Below are 21852 nucleotides of genomic sequence, written 5' to 3'. Positions count from 1 at the left end.
CCCCAAAGACAAGCAAATTGTGTTTTATTCAATTCTATGCTGTTGGGTTCACGTTCCTTTTCCTTCGTTCACGGTGGTGATGCAACGTGGGCTTGAAATTTGATTGTTCTAGGGTTGTGCATTATGCAATCTGACGGCTGTTAACTGTAGATCAAGGATATGTAGGAACCCAGTTGATCGGTTTTTAAGGGTCTGTTTGGTTTGGAATGAGAATCAGAATCGAAATTCTTCTGAATCATAATTGGAATGGTCTATTCCTGTAATCTGTGTGGTTTAAAACAGGAATAAGAATGGGAATTGAAATAAGCAGGAATGGGATTTTATTATCAAGGAAGGAGCATGGAATAGCCACTCCCTCAACAAGAATAAAAATGGGATTTTGATTTCGCCCAACCAAACAGTTGGAGTCAGAATAATCCAATCTAATTCCGATTCCTGCAAACCAAACGGCGCGTAGTTTTTTAGTTCTAACCATGGTTGAGCAACATGGGCACTGTGGAAACGTTTTATCTCAAGTCAGTAGTCTCCATTGCGATCGGATGTTTGATTGGTTTCCCAAAAGTAATATTCAAAGTGTGATGAAGCTGAAGGGCCCACTTCATCATTTTCAATGGAGGGAAAGCCCAAAGGTGTTAACGTGTTGATAGTTAATAAGCAAGGCCCATGCAATGAATCCATGCATGGGCGTACTTGCACATACCACAGCTGTATGGTTGAATTTTGCAGAAAATTTAAAAAAAAAAGGAAAATTCTCAATTAAGTACTCTAATTCTCAATTAATTTTGAATGAAAATTAAAATGTAACAACTCATTAAAAAGTCAATTCATTACGTACTGTTAACTAGCTGTTAAGTAGTATTTAAAAAAAATATAAATGTCCTTCCTATGTTATTTAATTTTCTTTATAAACCATTCAAACGTTGACTAAAAATTAGTAATTTCAAGATGAAAAAGGCAAGGATTTGGGACTGTCAATTTTTTGTTAATGTTTGAATGGTTTATAAAGAAAATTAGATGATACTCGTAGGACATTTATGTCTTTCTAAAATGCTACTTAACAGCTGGTTAATAACTACTTAGCAATAAGTATTTAGTATTGGATTGACACATTTTGAAAGTTCTGATACTAAATCGTTACATTTTAAAATTCGGACATCAAAATAACACTAGGCTCAAAAAAACCGGTTGTATAAATGGATGACACGTGCGAAAGGTTGAAACTGTGGGAAATTTGAAATGATTGGCAGTCACTGTTCACGTAAAACTATGACATCACCCAAAATCTTCCATCCCCTCATCTTTGCTTGTCGTTTTCTCTCTCTCTGTGACTCAGTTAGGTCAGGTGCGGACATGCAGTAGTAACTGTTTTGGTTAAGTGATGACACCCTATATTTATTAGTGCTTGTTTGAAGGTTGGCGAGAAGAGTGAGAGGCTTGGAAGGTTTTAGTCTAGGTGAAGGAAAATAAATGAATAAAATTCAGAAGTAAAGGAGAGGGTACAAGTAGAACAAAACCACTGACAAGAATAAAGAGATTAAGCAAGCTGATAGGTTTTATATATTTTCTATTAGATGTGGCATGTGGGTTCGGTTCAGAAGATGAACACAAGCGGACCAACCGAGGTAATTAAACTTCTAAATGTTTTGTCACATTTACAAAAACAGTGAGGAATTAAAAAAAAAAAAAAAACTACAAAGAACATTCAATTTTCTTTTTCTTGTTGGTTTGTTGACCATGATCCTTTCTTATTTGTTTATTCCTTTTAGTACAAGGGATTAACTTGGGGAAAGAATATCCAAGAAAACAACAGATGAGAGGAGAAGCTCCTCTTTTTTTTTTTTTTCCTGAACTCTGATGCCACCACTTCAATGTGATGTGGATGTGGTTTTGTTCTCTTTTTCAGTGGGTCTTGTTATTGTTATCATTTAAGAGGGGATGCAGGGTTGGATGAACAATCATACCAATCCGTCAAAGTTTGTTAAGAACATGGCATGGGGCTGCTGACTGCTGAGCTATTAACTTAAATGTGGAGTCAAGTCTCCTCCGCCGAGTTACAGGACACCCAGTCACATCAAATGATCCATCATCCATGCAACATGGGCATCATTTCACCAATGTATGGGAGAGTCCATGTGTAAGAAATGCCTGAGATAAAGAGAGGAATATAACCATTAAAGCATTATCTCAGTATCAGGCAAGACTGCTTGGATTGATAGAATGAGACACACTTGGCAAAGACGAGAATGTGCTAGGCTGCTAGCAGTTAGCACCTTTTGCCCGGTAGATCACCTGCTACCAATGGTTTATCTTTCTATCTTGTTTGATTCCTTTGTTTCTAGGCAGCTAGCAATTGTTATCAGCAAACAGACTTTGCTGGTTCTGTTCAATTTCAGCCCTTACCCCTCAGGGATGGTAAGAGGGAGAAATGCTATGTGGGTGAGGACAAGATGCATGTTGGTGACAAGTAGGGCTATAAACGGATCGGTTTCAGCTTCATCTGCATTATTATGTCAACTTTTGGATCAAATTCAGATTTAATCCGTAACTATTTTAAAATGATTAAAACAATTAAAAAACTAATTATATTTAAAGTTTATCAAATATAAATTTTATATAATTATAAATAATATCCATATATACATAAAATAATAACTTTTTATTAGACTTTAGATTTTAATCGGACCAACGGGTTAAATTCGCATCTTATCTGTTTATTAATTGGATGCAAGTTCTAATATCCAAACGTGAGATAATCAGATTAAAGTTAAATCGGTATCTGATCTTCGTAATCCATTTACAGCCCAAGTGACAGGATGGTCGTGGCACATTAGTGCTAGAGCACTGATGAAATGCATCAATCATGAAGGCACGACCACTCTATTGCACTGAGTCAACCCAGGTAGAACAAAGCCAAGAGGAAAGGAGAATGAAAGGCACTACCACTTGCCAAGATTGGATGGTGATCACATCATGATCCTAAAACCATGGTGATAGAGTGCAGAGACCACCGTCCACGTGCAAGACTGCTCTCAACTTTGGTTTCAAGTGAACAGCCCACAAGACAGAGAAGACAAAGAAATTCATTCTGGAACCCAGTAAAGAAGGCCTCATGAAACAGTGGTCCTGTAGAAACGGAAAGGTGTCTTGATTTTGAATGACACAGATAGCGACACTGAAAAGGCAGCAGGAACTCTTTGACAACCCACCGGCTACTGCAATAACATTAGATTTAAATGCAATATGGCCTGTCAGAGATTCCACGCAGTCGTGCCCAAGACTAAAGAAATTCTCTTAAGGGGGGGTTTCAAATCAACAAAATCGACTACAAAAATCTTTTGATGAGAATCAGGACCATCTGGGCGAGAGGAATTTACTGTCTGATCAGATTCATTCAGATATAGAAAATAGATAGGCAGCATTTGAATAGTCCAATATGTAAATTCAGATCATTCAATTCAATTGGACAAGCATAAAAGCCTATGCAGTGAAAAAAAAAATTACATGGTCATTCCATGACTGATCTACAGAGCTACATCAAACATGAATAGACTGCAAGAGAAATGGAAAGCGTTAACCTTAGTTTCAGTACAACCAATCATAAAAGCGATATGCTTATATGAAGTACGAGTTTGAAGCCAGCATTGAGTCTGAGATATCATCCGTTTTCCAGCAACAGACGACGAGTCTAGTGAATTTCGACCGAAATTGATGCAGCCAAAACTGTAGCCCTCTGCTTCAGCATTTTAATAACCTAAACGGATTTTATCCCAAACACAACAATAGGTTTACTTCTCTTAGGTGAAGAGGCTTATGACTGAATAATTCGTAATTTGTTCCATTTTCAAGAAAACTTACACCTCGAGAATTTAGGGTTTTAGCCACCAAAAATATGCCGAGGTAAATTTCCTCTCTTTCTCAACAGCATCCTGAGTCCTGACTTCATTCACCATCCAGATTTGCAACGACTACGAGAAGTTATCCACATGATGGGGGGAAGAGGATCCATAATGACAGATATTTTCAGAGATTTTCTTTAATTATTTCTTTGTTCTCACCCTTTTTTATGTGTATAGCGAGAATCAAAACTGCAGCCAATAGATTAGCAGTGATAATGTAAAGAAAAGAACAACAAATAGCGCGGAATTAGCAATGCCAATGAAGCAAAGAAACCATCATTTCCGGCGATCAACTCCAAAATGAAACCTCTTTTCCTGGCTGTCGTTGAATGCATATTCCAACCGCAGTGGCCCCAAGGGGGAGTCTACACGGATCCCGAACCCATAACCGTTACCACTTCCAGGTTTTTGATCTTGCTCCAGCTGGATCACCTGGAAAGGTAAAGAAGCAACAAAATTAAATAGAAGGGGAAGAAGAGGTATGGCATCTGGATGTTGCACCATGCTGCCAATAGGTTGCAGTTTTCAGTTGAATAGGCCAGGAATTATGGAACTTGAAAGGCCAAGAAAAAGCAGGAAATGATGTACTAGACAACCACCCAGTCCTTTTAACATCAGAAAATACATAGTGCATTTTATTCGACTAGTATTCCTGTTCCTAGATTTTTGACTGCTATACTGCTATTCTGCTAAAGCATTCTTTCGCTCATATCCATTTCTAGTCTGATTGACAAAACAGAAACTAGATATAGTTATAGAAAATATAACAGGCAGAGTAGGGCCAGATCCAAGATCGCTTCCATAGTCAGTAAAAATGGCCCCCACAACTGGTCCAAGCTGAAAAACAGGGGAATAAAAAATGATCAATGATCAGTCATCCGTACATATAACACTGGGACTTTGCAAGGGGGAAAAATAAAATTCCACGCACAGTTCATCAAAAAATAAATCTTGGAGCTAATGGCCCTTAGGCAAGATAAAGACTCCCCTTAGTTAAAACATGTAGTCCAACTATTTCATTGAACTCGTACGAGGCACAATAAACATTGGTGCTAAAAACAAAGAATTTAGCAGCATTCATCTTCAAGTATCTTCAACTAAACAAATATACTCACGGCCAAAGAACCACTTCTCTGTTATTTAAGGTCAGATACAAAGCTAACATGCTTGATTAAAGACAGATTGAAGTTCTTCCAAAATATATCTCCTAGAAAGCTAATATGCTAGATTAAAAAATAAGCAAAACTCATGCATGGGCACGACAGATTTGGGGATTCCTTTGTGGCTGCTTTCAGACAGGAACCTGCAAGTCAGACTTTTCATCCGAGATTTTACCATTAAACCAGGAAATGGTCCCCATGAGCAAATATCTATTTATAAAATTCAGAATCGGTTGCTGGTTTCAATCACTACTTATAATATGCAACTTTGGCTGAACATTTGCTTTCAGGAAATAGGAAAAACATTGCAGTGAGTTACCCCATTTGAGGAGGGGAAGAACTTTTGAAGGGAAAGTGAGGTCACTTTCAAGCAAGAATCAAAATATTGATAACATTCAATGCCAAAAAATGGGTATCAGTGCATATTGATAAGACTGATACTCTTTTTTTTTTTTTTTTTTTTTTATCAGCATGAGAGGGATGCCTTCTATCATCCCAAACTTTCAAAACCCTCTAACCCCTGTGTGTATCGGTGTATCCATGAGTCTCAAGACCTTGGATATGATGATAGGCCCAATATGGGGTGTATCGTATTGATATTTTGATCCTTTCTTTCAAGGATCTGCATAGACATGCTACTTTATTATGGATTGTTAAGATGTGTCGAATAGGGGTAGTTTAGTCTTCTTCTGTTTATTAAGTAACTTGCTTATGTGGCTGTGTTATTAGAGTTACTCTGCCCCACACTTAAGTAAGGGCATTTCTGTCTTTGTAAACATGATTAGAAGCTAATATAGATTAAGGGGGTCGACTGGATGGGTCATTTCTGTCTTTGTAAACATGATTAGAAGCTAATATAGATTAAGGGGGTCGACTGGATGGGTTATCCATCAGATTTTCGACTGACCCCTCTTCTTCTCTTCCTCTTCTTCTTCTTCTTCTTCTCCTCTTCCTGTTCGGACTACTGTAGCAGCAGTCGAAATATGGTATCAGAGCAAGGTTCCTGATCTAAGTCAGTTGGTAAAGCACCTCAGTGTTGTTCGTGACTCTTCACTTTCGTTTCTGGTCAGTCGATGGAGAGGACTGGTTCGCCCTAGGTCAGAAACATTACAGCTTGTCTCTCTGCTGTGCATAACTCTCTTCAACAAGGAAAGTAACTTCAGCAGTGAATGGTTGATTGATATTCTCAAAGGAAGGTCGGTTCTCTCTTCTTCTAGTGTTACTTATATTTCTGGGTAGAAACCCTACAAGAAGCTGTTAGTATTGAGTAGAACCTAGAGAACTAGGTTCATTGTTGCCCTAGGTAGGGCTGTGTGTGCAGTAGCCGAATGGTGTAGGGCTGCTGTGAGTTGTTGAGTGGCTGTGTGTGCAGTAGCCGAATGGTGTAGGGCTGCTGTAAGTTGTTGAATAGCTGTGTGTGCAGTAGCCGAATGGTGTTAGGGCTGCTGTAAGTGGCTGAGTGGTGTAAGGTAGAATGCAGTGAACTTGCCGAACTCCTTGTGGTTGTGTAATGCCCTCTTAAGTGTGTTGAACAAGTCTGAACTGGGTGCAGCAGATTTGGCTGTGTTGTGGTGCTTGAGTGGTTGTAAGAGGGCCTCTACTTGTGATTAATGAATGGTAAACTGATTCTTATGTGGGACGTAAGTGTGTGAAGTCAGCAGTAGTGTGAATAAGACCAAGTGTGTGCTTCCACTGTGGTGTTTAGAGACTGCAATAGGTGCTGAAATATCAAACTGTGAACAACATCAATCAGCTTGTAGCTGAGAAGTAAAGTTAGAGACAACTGTGAAAGAGTACAATGGCAGCAATAGGAGATGGCTACAATGATCAGAAACCTAGTGTAGTAATTTCCTCCGACTACCTAGGGGTACAAATGACCTCAATTAAGCTAAATGGAGAGAACTATGTTCCATGGGCTAAATCAGTGGAAGTTTTTCTCAAGGCAAAGAAGAAAGTAAAGCATGTAAGAGATGAGAAGCCACCGGTTGACTCTCCAGGGTTTGATGATTGGGAACAAGAAGATGCTCAAATCATGACTTGGCTGTGGAATAGTATGGAACCCAAAATCAGTGCCAACTTCATGTTCCTTGATACGGCTAAGGATATATGGGAGCATGCTAAGAAGCTATATTCTGGACAAGACAACACAACAAGAGTATATCAGCTGTATCAGGAGTACTTTGATCTACAACAAGGAACCAAAACACTAGAAGAGTATTATGCCTGCATGAAGAATATAAGGAATGAACTCAATGTCTATCATCCCCTTACTTCAGATATTCAAGTTCAGCAACAGCAAAAGGAGCAACTTGATGTTACAAGATTTTTAGTGGGGCTGAAGTCAGAATATGAACCAATTAGAGCTCAAATATTGGGGGGCTCTACTCTTCCATCACTTGAGAAAGTATTCTCAAGACTTCGTAGAATTTCTTTGGGCCAGACAGAGAACCCCACACAGTATGATAGATCAGCACTTGTGACAGCTAGAGGTGGTGGACATAGTACAAGAGGGGGAGGTCATTCCAGAGGGGGCCGTGGCAATTCCATGATTGGTCGGGGTGGCCGTGATTCAAGGGAAGGCCGTGGTAGAGGAAAAAATAATTCTACAAGGAAATGTACTCATTGTGGTAGGGATGGACACACAGTGAATTTCTGTTATGACCTACATGGCCCTCCCTCTAAATGGGCTAATCATGCTGTAGCAGGCGAGGTTGCTATTAGTGACAGTAAACTGGCAGACCGAACACCTCCCACATCTACATCTACTTCTGGGAGGGAGATGGTGAGTGTTCCGCGTGATGAGTATGAACGGTTCCTTCAAACTACTTCACAGCATACCACTGCCACATATGCCCAATCAGGTATTGCTTGCATGTCATCTAAAACTCCTTCCTGGATTATTGACTCTGGAGCCTCAAATCATATGACCGGGACTCCAGGTGTGTTCTCTTCTCTTTCTAAAACCTCCACATCACAAACTGTTACACTTGCCAATGGGTCCTCATCTCCCATTTGTGGTGTTGGTAATGTTGACTTGGTTTTTGTCCCCTTATCATCTGTTTTATATGTACCTAAGTTTCCATTCAATCTTATGTCTGTTAGTAAAATAACCAAAGCTCTTAACTGTTCTGTTACCTTCTTTCCTTCCACTTGTGTTTTTCAGGATCTCAAGACGGGGAAGAAGATTGGTGGGGGGCATGAAGCTGGTGGATTGTATTACCTTGACGGCGATGGATCTTCAATTGCACTTCAGACCTCCCTTACTCTTCTACAATGGCATTGTCGACTGGGACATCCATCTCTCAAGGTTCTCAAGATGTTGGTTCCATCATTGAGTCAGTTGTCAGTTTTACAATGTGAGTCATGTCAGTTTGGTAAACACCGTCGTGTGTCCTTTAGTCCGAGAGTTGAGAGTCGCATGTTGAGTCCTTTTTCTTTGGTTCATTCAGATGTTTGGGGTCCAATCAAAATTGAGTCTTACAATGGGTACAAGTATTTTGTCTCCTTTATTGATGATTGTTCAAGAATGACATGGATTTACTTAATGAAAGAAAGAAGTGAATTATTTTCCATTTTTCAAAAATTTCATGCTGAAATACGTACACAATTTGGTGTTCCAATCAAAGTTCTCCGTTCAGATAATGGTCGTGAATATTTTCTTACTGCATTTCAACAGTATTTAGAACAGCATGGCATTATTCATCAGACATCATGTGCTTTCACCCCTCAACAAAATGGGGTTGCTGAACGGAAGAATCGTCATCTTCTTGAAATTGCTCGGTCTATGCTTCACCACATGAATGTTCCTAAACGGTTTTGGAGTGATGCTGTACTCACTGCATGTTTTCTCATTAATCGGATACCCTCTTTTATTCTTCATGGTCAGTCACCCTTCTCCATCTTGTTTCCCACTTTATCTCCATTTCCATTAACTCCTCGTGTCTTTGGTTGTGTGTGCTTTGTTCATAATCTGAGTCCTGGAATAGACAAGCTAGATGCACGCTCAATTAAATGTGTCTTCCTTGGCTACTCTCGGACTCAAAAAGGGTACAAGTGTTATAATCCCATTGCCCGAAAGTGCTATGTCTGCCCTGATGTCACCTTTTTTGAGTCTGTTCCCTTCTTCTCCCGTCCTGAAGCACCCTTGTCCTCACCCTTACCTCCTCTTCCTCTTCCTGTCAGTGATTCAGTTCCAGAGGCTGTTGTTGGAGTAGACTCATCTCCTCATCCAGTGCAGGTCACCACTGAACGACCACCGATCCGACAAGTGTATACACGTCGAACGACACCGGCCCCTCCTCCTACTTCTACCTCGTCTGCGGATCCTCTCATGGCTCCTATTGCTGAACCTTCAGATCTTGACCTACCCATTGCCTTACGGAAAGGTAAACGTAGTTCTACACTCCATACCATTTCCAATTTTGTTTCATTATCTCGTTTTTCTACCTCGCATCGCCAGTTTGTTTCACTTTTGTCTTCTATTTCCATACCTAACAATGTTCAAGAAACTCTTAGTTCACCTGGATGGCGGCGGGCAATGGAGGAGGAACTTTCTGCTCTTCAACATACTCAAACGTGGGAACTCACTACTCTCCCACTTGGGAAGCATGCTGTGGGCTGTAAATGGGTGTATACTGTGAAATACTTGCCAGATGGTAGTGTGGAGCGTTTGAAGGCCAGACTTGTTGCTAAAGGTTACTCACAGTCGTATGGTGTGGACTATATGGAGACATTCTCTCCGGTGGCTAAAATTGGTTCCGTTCGTGTTCTAATTTCTTTGGCAGTTATGTATGATTGGCCTCTCCTTCAACTTGACATAAAGAATGCCTTCCTTCATGGTGATCTAGAGGAGGAGGTATATATGGAGCAACCACCTGGGTTTGTTGCTCAGGGGGAGGGTGGTAAGGTGTGCAAGCTGAAGAAAGCAATTTATGGGTTGAAGCAATCTCCACGTGCTTGGTTTGGGAAGTTCAGTGAAGTGGTGAAGAGTTTTGGAATGAAGCAATGTCAGGTTGATCACTCCGTGTTCAGCTATGACTCAGAAGCTGGGAAGATTTTATTAGTGGTCTATGTGGATGATATTGTCATCACTGGTAGTGATAAATTGGGGATTGGCAAACTAAAGGCATTTCTGCAAAATCATTTTCAAACAAAGGACCTTGGAACATTAAAGTATTTCTTGGGAATTGAGGTTGCCAGGTCAAAACAAGGTGTGAATCTGTGTCAAAGGAAATATGTCCTTGATCTATTGGAAGAAACAGGACTGTTAGGTGCAAAACCGGCTGAGACCCCTATGGAACCAAATGTTAAGTTGAGCAGTGATACAGGAGAAGTATTTGAAGATCTTGGAAGGTATAGACGACTAGTGGGAAAGCTGAACTATCTGACTATCACGAGACCCAACATCTCCTTTACAGTCAGTGTGGTGAGCCAATTCATGCAAAACCCTCGTATACCTCACTGGGATGCAGTCCTTAGAATTGTGAGGTATCTGAAAGGAGCTCCAGGCCGTGGGCTATTGTATAAACCAGGAGGAAAACTTGAAGTAGTTGGGTATACAGATGCAGACTGGGCAGGCTCAGTGAGTGACAGAAGATCTACTACAGGCTATTGCACATTTCTGGGAGGAAACCTTGTGACATGGAAGAGTAAAAAGCAGACGGTTGTAGCCAGAAGCAGTGCTGAAGCCGAATATAGGGCCATGGCTCACACTACCTGTGAATTAGTGTGGCTGAGGAATCTTCTACAAGAAATTGGGTTTCACATGGATAAACCTATGAAATTGTACTGTGACAACCAAGCTGCACTCCATCTCTCTTCCAATCCTGTCTTTCATGAGAGAACAAAGCACATAGAGGTTGATTGCCACTTTGTGAGAGAGAAGGTTCTTGCCGGAGAGATAAATACAGAACATGTGAGCTCCAATGACCAGTGGGCAGACTTGTTTACAAAAGCTCTAAGCTCAGGGAAAGTGAACTATCTATGTAACAAGCTGGGATTATATGACATATATTCTCCAGCTTGAGGGGGAGTGTTAAGATGTGTCGAATAGGGGTAGTTTAGTCTTCTTCTGTTTATTAAGTAACTTGCTTATGTGGCTGTGTTATTAGAGTTACTCTGCCCCACACTTAAGTAAGGGCATTTCTGTCTTTGTAAACATGATTAGAAGCTAATATAGATTAAGGGGGTCGACTGGATGGGTTATCCATCAGATTTTCGACTGACCCCTCTTCTTCTCTTCCTCTTCTTCTTCTTCTTCTTCTTCTTCTCCTCTTCCTATTCGGACTACTGTAGCAGCAGTCGAAATATGGATAATAGGCTTTCTCTTTGTACAGGGGTTTTCATAGTTGTATGGTTTTAAGATTATTAATGAAATTATTTTACTTTACAGTTTAAGAAAAAAAAAGAGTATAAGAACATGAGAAGGACAAGTTTCACAAACAGATATTGTAGATTGTGAAATAACAAGACTATCCATTTTCTTTTCCTTTTTGTGTATTTCATGATCTTTCTAGATCCATAGTCTTGAGAAGGATCCCTCGATATATAATTATTCCATAAGGTTGAAAATTTCTACCAGAAATAAAGAAGACACAAGAATGCAACCAAAACCAAAATGCATAGAAAATGAAGGCTATGCTTGCCACCCACCATAGGAAAAGAAATCTCTCCACAGCCAACCACATACAAATATCAGCTTAATTGCAGCACACCTCTTTACAGTTGTGCGTATTTAGAGCAAGTTCTGCAGCTGAAATGCTTCTCATGAACAAAAAAGAACATACAGGATATCATATCTAAAAGGGATACATGCAGGTTCAATTTCAACACCCTTTCTAGCACGGGCAGTCTATGTTAAAACACAACCACTCGGGCAAAATAGGAAGTCCTTGTTCCATGTTGAAGACAAACTGGAGAAAATAGAAGATAGCAATGAGAGGCTAACGGCATAGCAGCACAAAAATGCTGCTTATTTTCTCCAAAATACAGAGGGACCAGTAGTGATAATTGGAAAGAAGTATACCATTGAAGACCCATGGTTGGCAGACCCAGTGTAGACACATTCAAGTTTTACAAGAAGCATATCATCTTGAGTATTTCCACTGCAAAAAAATGAATCAAAAGAAAAGAATAAAACATATGGTGAGAACAAGTGGCAATCGAACAGCATAATCAAATAATGAATATGTACTGTAGAATCTCAAAAATGTTCAGAAAGGGGCAGTATTTAAAAGTGAATACCTTGCAGTCAGTGGGCTGCCATAATGATCCTTAATCTTGGGGTCTCCTTTGTCATCATGCACACCAGCATGCTGCATGGGAAATGAAATTACTACTTAGGATTTTTTTTGAGAAGGTAATGTATTGATAAATACAACAAAGTTCCATTTTTTTTTTTTTGAAATAGGACTACTATATAGGATTGAACAAATACAAAGAAATAATTCAGAATAATGATGACAAAGTGAAATTTATAGCAACTATACACATTTTCCCATAATTAGCTTTCAATAGACAATTACAAATATGCATTTAACAATTGAAATATACAGGTATTTACTATGGCGTTGTGACTGCCATCTGGGATAGCATCCAGAAATTTTGAAAAGATAGTCGAAGTCCCTCCCTACCTTCTTTGGGAAGTGTGCCATACTAGAGCATGTTCTACAATTTCTCTTGGGGCTATCAGGACAATTGATCGAAGCATTCCACAGATTATTGGAGCTCATTGATTCGAAAATCCAAGGGCAGCACTTTAAAGGTGCAAGGGCTTCCAAATGCCTCAGGCACAAGGAAGGTGTTATTATACACAAGGAAGAGGTCAGAGATTCAAATATTGTTGTAGTCATTTTATAATTTCTGATAAATTAATTACCTGTTTGGGTTAGTGAAAATTGGCTAGGTCATTGAAACCCAGACAGTTGTCACCATTTTTTGACAGGGATCATCTGGTTTCTCAGAATTTTAAAACTCCAAAAATACAGAATGTCTGCCAGTTCCTGGTTTTCATGGTCCAACCATCCAGTCCAGTCCAAGTTTACAACACTGGTTTCCATAACCTATAGGATCTTCTTCTCCTCTGTTCTCTCTTGGAGTACTGGGAGTCTGGGACTAGCCAAATTGGAAGAAACTCTGATCAGGTAAGATCTGGTTTTTTATTTCTTTTCCTTCTATGGTGGACTAAAATGTTAAGGAATAAAGAGGCCTTGTTTCCAGTTTGTTGTGTGCTGGCAATTTGAGATCCATTCAGCCAGTGTTGCACCTTAGTTTATGGATCTTTCACAAGAATATCAAGAAGTGGAATCCATCAGTGATGTTTCTGGGTGCCTAGCTGTTTTTAGACAAAACTGTCTGCTAGAGGTGTGTGGACTATGAAGATCAATTGTAGGGCTGTTCTTTCCTTTTTTGGCCTGTGAAGAAAGTTGACAGGTTTAGATTACTGTATAATCAGACTGCTATTGTTGGTGTTCAGAGTTTATTTCATTGCTGCTTTTGGTTTGCAAGTGGCTTGGGTTGACCAAACAGTTTGTATTATTCAAAGTATTGTTTGCATGAGAACCTAGTTCTTACATTCTTTGGTCGTAGAAGGGGTCAGTTTTGGAGATGTAGTTAAAAGTACAAATCTGCTACACTCAGATTGTGTACTGCTGCTTGGTGTTAGTACTCTCTTACTTTCAAATCTGCTATTGAAGATTCTTCTATTTCAGGGGTATCTGGAGGATAAACATCATCAGCTCAAGTGCTGAAACTGGGAGTTTTCCGGTTTCTATTGCTCTTTTAGATTGCGTGAAACGGTGTTAATGTTCTTGGCTGCTGGTCACTATACAACTCAGGCTACTTTTTTCTGCACAAAGACATTATGCTCATTGTATGAACTTCAGGTTGAAGGGGAGAAAAGGCTATCTTCATATTATTTTACCCTCACCTCGATGTGGAAAGAACTTGACCATTATTAGACCATTGCCTAGAGAGATGAGTTGGAAGCTAGGGACTACAGAAAAAACATCAGCAATGGATATTTGCCTTTCTTGTGGGTCCTAATCCTAATTACTAGCCTATTCATGTTCAGATATTAAGCAGTAAGAAGCTCACATCCATTCAGGATGTGTACTTTCTTGTTCAGTCTGAGAAGAGCAAGAGGGTTGGCATGAAGGGGGGGGGGGGGGTGTTCTCTTGCTCCTTGGCTAAGTAGAGTCATGGTAATGGTAAGAAAGGTGGTTATATGATGAAGAAGGGTAAGCTGAGATAGTCTCATTGTGATAGGACTTGAATCTCTTGACACACCAAAGAGACCTTAGTATCTCCTTGGCAAGCTGAAGAATTTCTAGAATTTCCAGAATTTCCAGAACCAACAGCAGCTTGGGAAGAAAACTAATTCAACCAATGTAGTGTCTTGTGGTTCATTGCAGTAGAATAACTCCATGGTTCCAACTCCAAGGAGAGAATGTTGAATGCCTCACATGATCGGTTGGAAGAATATGGTAGGACACTTCATCATCTTGAGGAAATCTTTATCACTCCTACCTCACATGTATCAACCTCAGGTAACCAGGTTGTTGCATTCAATGTGTCCACTTTATCCTCATCCCCTTGGATCATTGATTTTGGGGCTCACATGACCAATAAGCCAAACCTTTTTTCAGCTTACCATTTTGCTTTCTGGTAGAGATAGAGTGAGATTAGTAAATGATTCTCACACCACCATTGGCCATGGAATTGTTTCCCTACCGAATGGTGTTAACTTGAACTCATTTCATCATGTTTCGAAATTCCCCATAAATCTTTTATCTGCTAGTTGTATTACCCAATCTTTGAATTGTGGTGTGACCTTTTTTTTTCTAATTCTTGTGTTTCTAGGATTTGACTTTTGGAAGAATGATTGGAAAGAGGCATGTTGTTGGTCTCTACACTCTGGAGGATGTTTCTGGTTTAAAGGCGAATAATACAACAAATCTTGTGAGACAGTCTAAGAGTCCTTGTAATAAAGCCTAGATTTTACTATGGCATTACCGTTTGGGCCATATGTCTTTTTCTTCTTCATAGTCTTGTTCCCTGAATTATTTAATTCTGTTTCTGAGTTCTCTTTTCAATGTCCTACTTGTCCTTAAGCAAACATTGTAGAACAAGTTTTCCATTAGGTAATAAAATGGCTGAGTTTCCTTTTCAAGTTGTTCACTCTGATGTTTAGGGCCCTACTACTATTACTACTTAGGGAAATTCATTAAGTCTTATAAGAAATCAGAATTTATCATAATCTTAATAGTTAATACTACAAAAAGGAGAATTAGTTTATTAAATTTATAATAAAACATAATGTATTATAACTTTAATGTTTAAAAAATCAGAATAAATGTATTTCTATTTACTAGTGTGAAATAAATATATTAGAATTTATAATAAATCAGAATTAAAAATAACAAAAGAAAATATCAAATAACCTTGTGAAAACATCAAAATGCATAATAAATCAGTAAATCGTCATTTACTAATTTGTTATTGATCTTAGTTTCTTAGCTTTATATAATGGTTGGGAATAAGATAATAGTCTAGAAATATGTATTAATGCTTCTTTTATCATTTTACAAAATATCATTGCATATTTCCACATATTTCATAATATTTCAACAATGTCTCTAATTTTTACAATATTTCCCCTCGACATTTTCAACATATGTCCTATATTTTGGTAAGCGACATTTCCATTGACATTGACATTTTAAACCTTGGAATAGAATAATTGAGCAAAGGTTTCAACAAGTACCAAGTATACAATATGTTCAAAAAATGAGTGGCACAATTGTGAACGCATGGATGAGTGGAAAAACTAGGAGTATCTCCAATAGGTTCTAAAATGAGAAAAAGTAGACTTAGATGGTTTGGTGAAGTGCATAGAAGACCATCTACAGCACTCATAACAATAAGTGATTTGTTACAGGTTGAAGAAGCTAGAAGAGCTAGGAGCAGACGAAAATGGGTGTGGGTTTAAGTAGTAAGAAATGATTTATGTGCTCATAATTTAACAATGGATATTGCACTGAACAGAATAGAATGGAAAAATAGGATTCATGTAGCCAACCTCATATAGCTGGAACAAGGCCTAGATAATGATGATGATTATATTGGATCAACAGCCCTTGCTTTAAACATTGGAGCATGGAGCACTGTATCTAAACACTTTATTTCACTTCTTGTGAATAATAATGATATTAGTTTTTTTCATTTCTTATTAACAAAAAAAATTGCATAGCTCTCAATTTCAGGTTTAATGGGAAAAAAGATCGGAAGATGGAGGTCAATACTCCACAATCAAGGAATGCTAGCCAAACTAACAATGAACTTGTGGCAAGCAAGAAAGATATTGGATTAAAAAGTTTAACACACTTCAATGATTCAATCTAATGATCTTCGCTTTCTTCATGGTGTAATACATGTTTTTCATAAAAGCAAAACAACATGAAAAAGTAAAAAAAAAGAAAGAGCATATGGACTTAGTTCATAACAATCTATCTTTCAAACATAAAATTAAACAATTATGATAAGTACCTTCAAGAATTAATGAAGTTCACAATTAGAATAAACTTTACTAGAAGAAAAATAGACATCTTTTTTAAGGCAATGTTCCTTGTATCTTAATTCCTAAGAACAAGTAATGTTCCTCCCTACACAAGTAGTCAACCACAAGTTACCAAATTGATGAACATTTTCCTTCTTTGCGGTCAGTTGCTGAAGTATAGTTTCTGGCTTTGTCTTTGCAGTAATCAACTCACCACTGAAGATATCATGAGGCAGTCTATTAGCCATAAAAATGCAACTTAAATAGTTTTCAGCTTTTATTCAGTAAACACTAAACACCAAAGACAAGTTCTCAGACCCTCCTATCAAGGAACTCTATGATGATATCGTTGACCTCAGCTTCTGAAACTTGAAACCTGATGATCCCACCAGAGAGAATTTCAACATCTGAAACCAGTGATAACCATCAAAAAAGAAATGCATGTTAAAATTAACAAAACAATCGTGTACAGATGAAGCACCAACCATGCCAAGTAGACTTCGCTCCATGTACTACCCATTAATGGAGCTTATCACTTCATCCAAACTCCAGATATTGATCACTTTTCCTGCATAGCTCGATGCCAAAAAGATTAGGCATGTTGTGAGCATTTCTTGATGCATGGCCAGATAAAAGAGTAAAACAAAGAATGAAAATATAATCTGTATATAGCTCAGAACCATTAAAAAAGAAACCTACCATATCCATCATGGAATGCATCTTCCAGAAACTTCAAGGAAAGAGCACTGGCTCCTTCGCATATTAACCTTTGGAACTCCTGGTTCGGTTCTACCTTGTATCACGGAAAACCAGTTCAGAACTTCAGATGCTTATACCATGCTAAACCAAATAAGAAAAATGTGGTTACAGAAGTTCGTTTTGCCCACCAAACTATAACAGTGAAAGTAAAACCAATCCCTTGCAGTTCATCGTCACGGAATTCTATTCAGAAAAGAATTCAACATGCTTACAGCAGAAGGCATCATACATATCCCTGAAAACTCAAATTAACATCTAGCTGCTACTTCCAACAATAATTCTATAAGTCACACTGCATCGATGAGGGGTTACGACCATGTAATCATCATAGCACAATATTTTGGGAACTCGACTAACACTTTTTCCTTTATTGCAACCAAATACTTCTTAATTGATAAAAGGCCCTGCAACGAAATTTACAGCACTCTTTCTTTTCTAGAAGATCCCAAGTCCCACCTTGTTTCTTTATGTAATGTTCTGGCATACCTAAAGAAAAAGAAAAAGAAAAAGGAAAGAAAAAAGAGAATTAAACAAAACGTACCTGAAAAATCAACCGAATCCCATCTCTGGTATCAACTGCGGCAGGCATGCAGGAGAAAAAGTACCCACTGTCGATAATCCGGTGAGCATCTTCTTGAACTTCTCGCACAGTGAGAGCTGAGTTTGGGCGACAAGCCTTCAAAGCCGCTGCTGCCTCTGCCTCAAGGTCCTTCCTCTCGAGTTCCTCCCCGTCTTTGTTCCGGATTAAAACTTCACTAATTGAAAACCTTCTCTTCATTTTCTCTTCCGTACTGGCTCGGTGAATACGCTTTCTCTTGAAGCTCTGTGCCTTACGACACATTCTGATTCGACTCCTCGGTCGAACCAAAGCTAAAGAAGAGGAGCAGATGATGGAAGATTTAGTTGCAAAAGGCCCAGCATTTCTTCGATTTCCTATCCACAAGATGAAACGGTTGATAGAATCTCTGATTTTGATTAGATTTAGGGAGAGTGTGATGATGCAACCGGTCTTACCTGTCATCTTGTCTCTGAACTGAGTAACAGGGACCTGAAACGGAAGGAGAAGAAAAGATCCGGGGAGAACCCGGCGTAAGGGCTCCGAATCTCAAGTTAGAATCCTTCAAAGGCAAAATATACTAGATAGCGCAAAGTTAGCATACCTCGTTCCTGGGGGGTAGGAGCCTTTTATAACCACCTCGCGCACTCACTTCCAGGCTTCCGTCAGATCGGGCATGATTACTTCTGAACCCCTGCCAGTTCAGATGTCATTTCCTCTGGCCGGACAGAACCACCACTGTTCCTTTTGTCGGAGCCGTCTCTGCGGCTAGTGACGACGGTTGCAAGTGGCGGTAGCAGGAAGCCGTTTGAAGTGCGGCTGTCAGGTGTCAGATCCCAAATCAGTTAGGTGCGTCGCCCTTGGATACGGACGTCCTTGGTGTCGGGTACGTTTGGTCAGCCTGGTGTTTTCGGAAGCGAAGTGGAGTGGCGAGCGAGGTGTCTTGAGTTCGGTTTGGAGTGTTCCGAGCTGCCATGGGCCAGCTCGGGTCAGCTTTGTGAGGCTTGGGGCCCAGTATAGTTCGTGCTCCTTGCAGGGAGCTCGGGTTCTCCGTAGGGAGCTCGCTCTTAATAGGGAGCTCGGACTCCCAATAGGGAGCTCGGGTTCTTACTTAGGGAGCTCGGACCCTTAACAGGGAGCTCGCTCTTACCAGGGAGCTCGGGCTCCTAATAGGGAGCTCGGACTCTTGGTAGGGAGCTCGGACTCAGTAGAGCGGTCTGGAGTTCGGGCTCGGTAGTGAGCTTGGACTTGCTTCCGATGTTCGCTTCGGGCACTCTACTGTCCCGAGTTGCTTGCTTTTGCCACGTGTCGGGCGATTGCGAGGTCGGGCCAAATTTCCCTTCATCAATTGCCCCCCACTCCCTGCGACAACGGTCCTGTCTTGGCGCGGGGAGTTCGTAAGGTAGCAGGAGGGTTTTGGTCCGTGCTGAGGGCGCTCAATTTAATTTGACTTTCAAAAAAGGGCGCGCGTTTGGGAGAGTGACGGCAGTCGTTCGAGAGTTGGGCTGCAGATGCTTTTATTGCGAGGAGACGTGCGCCGACACCCCGTCAGTTTCGAGAAGGTGCGTACTGACACCCGTCCTCTGACAGGACGTGTGCGACGCTCCGTCAGTTTTGGAAAGACGTGCGCTGATTGGTCTCGGAAGACGTGCGGTTTAGCGCGGCTGTGGGCCGTTGGATTGGCTTCGATCTGGGCCGTCGCTTTCCGGCCGCTGTGGATATAAATAGCGCGCGGGGGGGGCCGTCCTTGCTACTGTTGTACATCTTGAGCTCGCGCCTAAATTTCAGCTCGCGTCCAGGCTTTTCAGCTCGCGTCCCAGGTTCCTTGCTTGTTCGAGCTTTCATGGTCTGCTTCAGTCTTCTTCCCGGGTGAGTGCTTTTGGAATCCCGTTCCATTTCCCGATGTCTAGTTTGGAGGGTTCAGACTGTTCAAGCGGGTCTGATGTAGGTTCTTCGAACCAGTTTGCGTCCCCCGGTAGTTCAAGTGAGCCCGATGTAGGTCCTGAGGAAGGGGTCGGGCCTACAGCCCGAGGTGCTTCGGGTAGGTCGGCGTCCACCTCCCGTCGTGGCCGGGTTGTAGATCAGTTCGGCCCTTCGACTATGACGCCTGAGGAGCTTCAATCCCTCGTAGACTACTACGACTTGCCCGGGGAGCACGGTTACTTCATCCCTACGGGCAGCTTCCCTTAGGAACATGGTCCTAATGAGATCGTGATTTTTCGGGAACAGCTTGCTGCGGGGCTACGACTGCCCTTTCATCCTCTTCTCGTCGAGGTTCTAAACCACTTCGGTGTGACGGTCGGCTAGCTTCACCCGAACTCTATTAGAAATTTAGTGGGGACGATCTCCTTATTTTGTGACGAGAACTTTCCTTTGGATCTGGAGATTTTCTCCTCTATTTTAATGCTGAAAAAACAAGCGGGTCCCCTTCCTGGGCGTAGGCGGGCATACTACCTGTCTCCTCGCCCGGACTTCAAGCTCTTACACGGACTCCCCAATAAGGTCCCGGCGTGGAACCGGAACTATTTCGGGGTGTGAAGTGCGCTGGGGTGGCCGTTTCAGACCGGCTGGGGGATGGCCGCTCCCGATTCCGGCATCACACTTGATAAGGAGACGGCGAAGGGCCTCCGGCAATGGGTGCGGCTTGGGCTGGATTGTCAATGGTATCTGACAGAGGCCAAGCTTATTGCTGCGGGCTTGAGTTCGGGTAGGTTCTTTCCCTAGTGATCCTGTCTTGCTCTTCTTTTACGTGTCTTACTGATGCCGAACTCCTTTTCGCAGGTACGATGGACTCTCGAGGGACCCGAGGTGGGCACTTGTTCCAAGGCATGAAGAGGAGAAAACGGGTGGCTAAGCGAGCTCGCGCCGAGCCATCCCAGGGTGCGGAGCCCGAGGTGCCGGACTATCCGGCAGAGGAGCCCGAGATGGTTCCTCCTATGCAGGAGCCGGCGGGGGCTCCTTATGCCGAAACCACACACATGGGGGCTCCCGCCTACTCTGAGTCTGCCCATACGCGAGCTGAGCCGTCGGGCTCGGAAGCCCCGGGGGACTTCAGGAGCGTGCTGTCGCCTATTCATGCTCTTCAACGGAGTAAGGAGGCGATGTTTCCCGAGGAAGTTGCGGCGTGGACCGAGCTCCCTCTGCACCAAGTGGCCTGTCGTGCTGTTACTCATGCCATGGTGGTAAGTGCTCCCTTCTTTAGAGTTCGGCTTTTATTCTTCTATTTGTTCCTTTGATCTTGCTTTCCTTTGATAGGTGAACTCTTCCATTCACGCCTTGGCGAACCAGGTGGAGAGATGCTCGAGGCAGGCGCGAGCTGCCGAGGAGGCTGCTCGAACTACCGAGGAGAATGCTCGTGCTGCTGAGGCTGATGCTCGCCGCGCGCGGTCTAGGCAGGTGAGGTCTCAGAGAGATGCCGAGGCCATGGGAGTGGTGGTGAAGCATATGGCGGAATTAAAACTGGACCTGGAGCACCAGGTCGAGTATCTTCAGGAGGATATCAGGGAGAGGACTCAGATCTTCTCTCAAGGCATCGAGGATGCGAAGAAGAAACCTGTCAGTGATTACATTGCTTCGCCGGATTTCGATGATCTGATGGTGGACTCCTACAGGAGGGGTTTCAAGCTAAGCCGGTGGATGATCTGGAATACGTACCCCGACCTCGATACCAGCGCCATATCCACTTCGCGCATTACTCAAGAGATGGCTAATGCTGCGGATGCCGAACCGGACTCCGAGGGGGAGGCAGGTCCTTCGGGCGTTGTCGAAGTGGCTTCTGATAATGATGAAGTGGCCCCTGGCTTGCAATGGCTTTTTTTTTTTCGAATGTACACATCTATTCTGAAATGAAATGGCTTTTGTTCAAGTCCGGTTGTCTTCGAGCTGCGTTTTTTGCCGAACTGACCATTTCGGTCCTTCAGTTCGTTT

The 21852-nt window shown here is 41.5% G+C and overlaps 1 protein-coding gene across 7 annotated transcripts; it reads right to left on the bottom strand.

The window, feature by feature from the left end:
• Positions 1-4017: 4017 nt before the first annotated feature.
• On the bottom strand, positions 4018-18493 carry LOC104590093 (outer envelope protein 80, chloroplastic-like). 7 transcript variants are annotated; one of them, XM_088897654.1, is made up of 9 exons: positions 18384-18491; positions 17911-18302; positions 17310-17403; positions 17096-17178; positions 16929-17017; positions 16744-16826; positions 12299-12369; positions 12081-12159; positions 4018-11967 (listed from the first exon to the last, which is right to left on the bottom strand). In XM_088897654.1, exons 1-4 carry the CDS (start codon positions 18388-18390, stop codon positions 17123-17125), a joined length of 549 nt encoding a protein of 182 aa, XP_088753780.1. In that variant the 5' UTR covers positions 18391-18491; the 3' UTR covers positions 4018-11967; positions 12081-12159; positions 12299-12369; positions 16744-16826; positions 16929-17017; positions 17096-17122. The 7 variants fall into 7 exon arrangements, 6 of the variants coding, with proteins under 6 accessions (XP_088753780.1, XP_088753781.1, XP_088753779.1 ...); XR_002022284.2 differs by lacking the exon at positions 18384-18491 and having other exon boundaries at positions 4018-4733; positions 11708-12159; positions 17911-18340; XM_088897655.1 differs by having other exon boundaries at positions 4018-12159; positions 16929-16986; positions 18384-18493.
• Between the last annotated feature and the right edge of the window lie 3359 nt (positions 18494-21852).

This window comes from Nelumbo nucifera, chromosome 2 (assembly GCF_055504915.1).
Source record: "Nelumbo nucifera cultivar China Antique chromosome 2, China Antique-T2T, whole genome shotgun sequence".
In the NCBI taxonomy this organism is placed as follows: domain Eukaryota; kingdom Viridiplantae; phylum Streptophyta; class Magnoliopsida; order Proteales; family Nelumbonaceae; genus Nelumbo; species Nelumbo nucifera.
Note: the sequence above shows the minus strand (reverse complement) of the source record. Positions and strands in the feature narration are given on the sequence as shown.